General features: G+C 40.6%; 1 protein-coding gene across 1 annotated transcript; it reads left to right on the top strand.

The window, feature by feature from the left end:
- The first annotated feature begins 832 nt into the window (after positions 1-832).
- LOC115165471 (hepcidin-2-like) lies at positions 833-3,362 on the top strand. Its single transcript, XM_029718617.1, has 3 exons — positions 833-874; positions 2,431-2,515; positions 2,757-3,362. Exons 1-3 carry the CDS (start codon positions 833-835, stop codon positions 2,978-2,980), a joined length of 351 nt encoding a protein of 116 aa, XP_029574477.1. The 3' UTR covers positions 2,981-3,362.
- Positions 3,363-3,826: the final 464 nt, after the last annotated feature.

Genomic DNA, 3,826 nt, shown 5'->3' with positions numbered 1-3,826 from the left:
CAATTGAGACATTGATTGACATTGACATGTGTGCCATTCAGAGGGTGAATGGGAAAGACAAAATATTTAAGTGCCTTTCAACGGGGTATGGTAATAGGTGCGAGGCACACTGGTTTGTGTCAAGAACTGCACCGCTGCTGGGTTTTTCATGCTCAACAATTTCTTGTGTCTATCAAGAATGGTCCACCACCCAAAGGACATCCAGCCAACCTGACACAACTGTGGAATTGGAGTCAACATGGGCCCATGCCCCAATGAGTCCATGCCCCAATGAATTTGCAAATCAATATTAGGAAGGTGTTATTTTTTTGTACACTCAGTGTAGTCCATATTACTCTGCTAAAAGGAGACTGAAATTGGGATTAGTATATGCACTTTGAAAATCCTATCTCCTGTATGAACTAGGTCTGGCTTGTTTGTACAGCCTAAAAAAACAGTCAGTGCTCAACACTGCCCCATGAGGCAGAGAATGTCCCAGCAAACAGGGGACTAGTTGGACAGAGCTGCTGTAGTCGGGGGCAGGGTCTTTGAACACTGAACACTACTGGAGTTGATTAGCATATTGTTTACCTTTTTTTCAAATAATGAGCTGATAGTGACCCAGTTCTACATTAACAAATTAGCCACAGCAAACGTGCAAGACGACAGGCTTTCTGGCAGGTCTGGAGAAGGTGGGGGTTGGAAGAAAGCTGACGATTGTTTTTTTGGGGCGGTTGGCTATTTCATTAGTAAATATTTTTCTTAACTTAATTTTTGGGAAATTTTGTGTCAAGTGCCCATATAAATAAAGTACATGTGAGGTAGTGAGAGGTCGGAGACAGGGGTAGTTAGGATGACACAGGGGGCCAATGCCCCGGCCCAGGAGGAGCGAGTGGTGGACTGGCGCCTGTCTAGTTGACTGTGTCTCTGTGTCCGCCCCACTGGAGCCGAGCTCTGTTTGACCAGAAGATTCACAAAGATAGTGCTGGCAGCTGGTGTCACTGCAGAAAGTTCCTTCCTCACCCCCACCTTCACTACTACTCAACAAATTAAGCTTGCTGGCTGGATTCCAATGAGAAGTCATTCGTGGTTATATTTGTTAACACTGATGTTCCGGTCACCCAAAGTCAACAAGTGATGGCAAAGAGTTATCTGTATACGAGACAGACGGGCTCAGGGGTCCCCACAACATGTTATTTCGCTTAAAGAGACAGGTTTGGCACAGCCAATAAAATAATTATTCGATGGATTAAAATGTAATGGTATAGTATCAAACAAGTTGAGCCCCTGAGAGCACATACAATTTGTTATTATTAGGCTATTAACCACTTATCACAGACTTTTTTGAGGATGAAAATGATGAATTCAGAGGCTTACAATTTTCACAGTATAATTTTGTGTTCATGGAATGTGATATAGCAGCATAGCATGAAATGTGTCATTGTACATTTTTTAAAGAGATACACTCTTATCCAGAGCAACTTACAGTAAGTGTATTAACCTCATACTTTCCCCCCTGTACTGGTCCCCCTTGGGAATTGAACCCACAACCTTGGCATTGCAAGCATTATGCTCTACCAACTGAGCCACACAAGACATTTCAGTTACCTACACATTCAAATAAATCCGGTTTTTTCTCAACTACAAAAATACCTTGGCCTAATAATCCATGCATGAATCACTATTATATAGCCTACCTAGACCTTTTAAAGAAAAGTATTTTTCATAAGGTCTGATGGAAAACTACATAATACAATACCTGCCACATAATAATATCATATTCTTGTATTCCTAATAACACTTGAAACAACTGAATGAAAGGTGGCACAGAGGAATTTTGTTCTTTAATTTTTGCATTGCACTGTAATAAAAATGTCCATAATATATCTGCTGTAATAGTGGAATGATATTGTTTCACAGTATTACTTACAGTGTTGTGGGATATTTGTCAATTGATATCACCCGCCGGAGCGGCATCTGTAGTCATGGGAAAGCTGTTTTGACTTTGTGGCTGTGTTATCTAGTGGAAATCGGGTCAAGTGGCAGGATTGCACAATAGTGGCCAAAGTGTGTATAATACCGGTGTACCACAGTCTCAACAAAAGACAGAGAAGTCCCTCAACCACAGACACCAAAAGGACCATCAACTAACTTGGGACTCATCTATTGCATTTAAAATTGTGCGTTGGAGAGTGTCTCTTTATGGGTCAATTGAAGAGTTCTGATCTTCTTCATAAACTGTCACTTCAATTCCAACCACAGCACCAGATCAGGTGTTGCTAATGTGTGCTTATACAGGATCAAGAGTAATGCTGGGAAAGGTACTCTCTTGTATACTGGAGCCTCAGAACGGAATGAGTTGACATTCTCTCTGGGCAGCCTTAAAAATAAAGTTATTATTTGTTATTTTTAAATAGGCTATAACCTTCCCAACAAAACCGAGAATGAAAGGCCTTCAGTGTTGCATTTGCAGTCGACCTCGCGTGTATGTGCATCCTTGAAAGCACTGCTGTTCCTTTTCCCGAGGATTTTAGAGGTTGATCATTATTAATTTGTGCAAAATGTCTTTGCGGGAGCGAACAGACGAGGTTGGAAGCATTGACAGTCCAGTTGGGGAACATCAACAGCCGGGCGGCGAGTCCTTGCGTCCGCCAGTACGTTTAATTGAGTGAATGAATTAAGTAATTACCTTTAGCAAATTAAAATCGAAGTGGTTGCGTTTGCCCCGCAGAATTGAATTAACCTACTTGTGCTACCTGTTATCGTTTGATTGTGAGCCGTTAGAGAGGGCTTCAGGGTGAACAGTGCGCAACGTGCTTGTAAAGTGGAGACTTGGACAAAAATACTTACCATGTGCTTGTTCCCACCTTTTTTAAATGTTATTTTCTTGGCTGAGATACAGGAGCATTTCAGGTTCAAGCATCGGAGACACCTCTCCCTGTGCCGTTGGTGCTGCAACTGCTGTAACAACAAGGGCTGTGGCTCCTGCTGCAAATTCTGAGGACCTGCCAGCACTAAAGCCATTTTATTAACTTATTGCCTTTAATTTCCCCCTATTCTTCTGTTTCTTTTGGACTCTGTGGAGAAGATGCAATCTCATTGACATCTTTATCACTGCACAACCTCAGTCTTGTACATACATGTTTTGTATCATGTTGTATATCTATTGTATAGCCTAATGACACAGGAAAAATACTTAACTATTTGAAATAAGTGAGGATTTTTATTTTCTATTTTGTACATTATATTAAAAAAAAAAAATCTAGTTTGTACATGTCTGCGATGTTTTCATTCTAAGATGTTGTTTTTGTAATTATGATAATGACTTGTTAAATCACTTCTTATAATGTTTTTTTTTTACATAAACACTCTTTGAAGAGGTATTCAACCCCTTTTTCAAGGCAAGCCTAAATAAGTTCAGTAGTAAAAATGTACTTAACAAGTGACATGCATGGACTCATTGAGTGCAATAATAGTGTTTAACATGACTTTTGAATGACTACCTCATCTCTGTACCCCACACATACAATTATCTGTAAGGTCCCTCAGTTGAGCAGTTCAAACACGGATTCAACCAAAAAGACCAGGGAGGTTTTCCAATGCTTCGCAAAGAAGGGCACCTACTGGTAGATGGGTAAATAAAGGAGACATTGAATATCCATTTGACCATGGTGAAGTTATTAATTAGACTTTGGAGGGTGCATCAATACACCCAAATATACAGGCGTCCTTCCTAACTCAGTTGCCGGTGATGAAGTAAACAACTCAGGGATTTCACCATGAGGCTGATTACTTTATTTGTAAGGCTGCCCAGACAGGATGTCATTTTTATGGGCAGAGGCAACTC

This window comes from Salmo trutta, chromosome 3, assembly GCF_901001165.1.
Source record: "Salmo trutta chromosome 3, fSalTru1.1, whole genome shotgun sequence".
NCBI classification, from domain to species: Eukaryota; Metazoa; Chordata; class Actinopteri; order Salmoniformes; family Salmonidae; genus Salmo; species Salmo trutta.
This window is presented reverse-complemented; position numbering and strand designations above follow the sequence as displayed.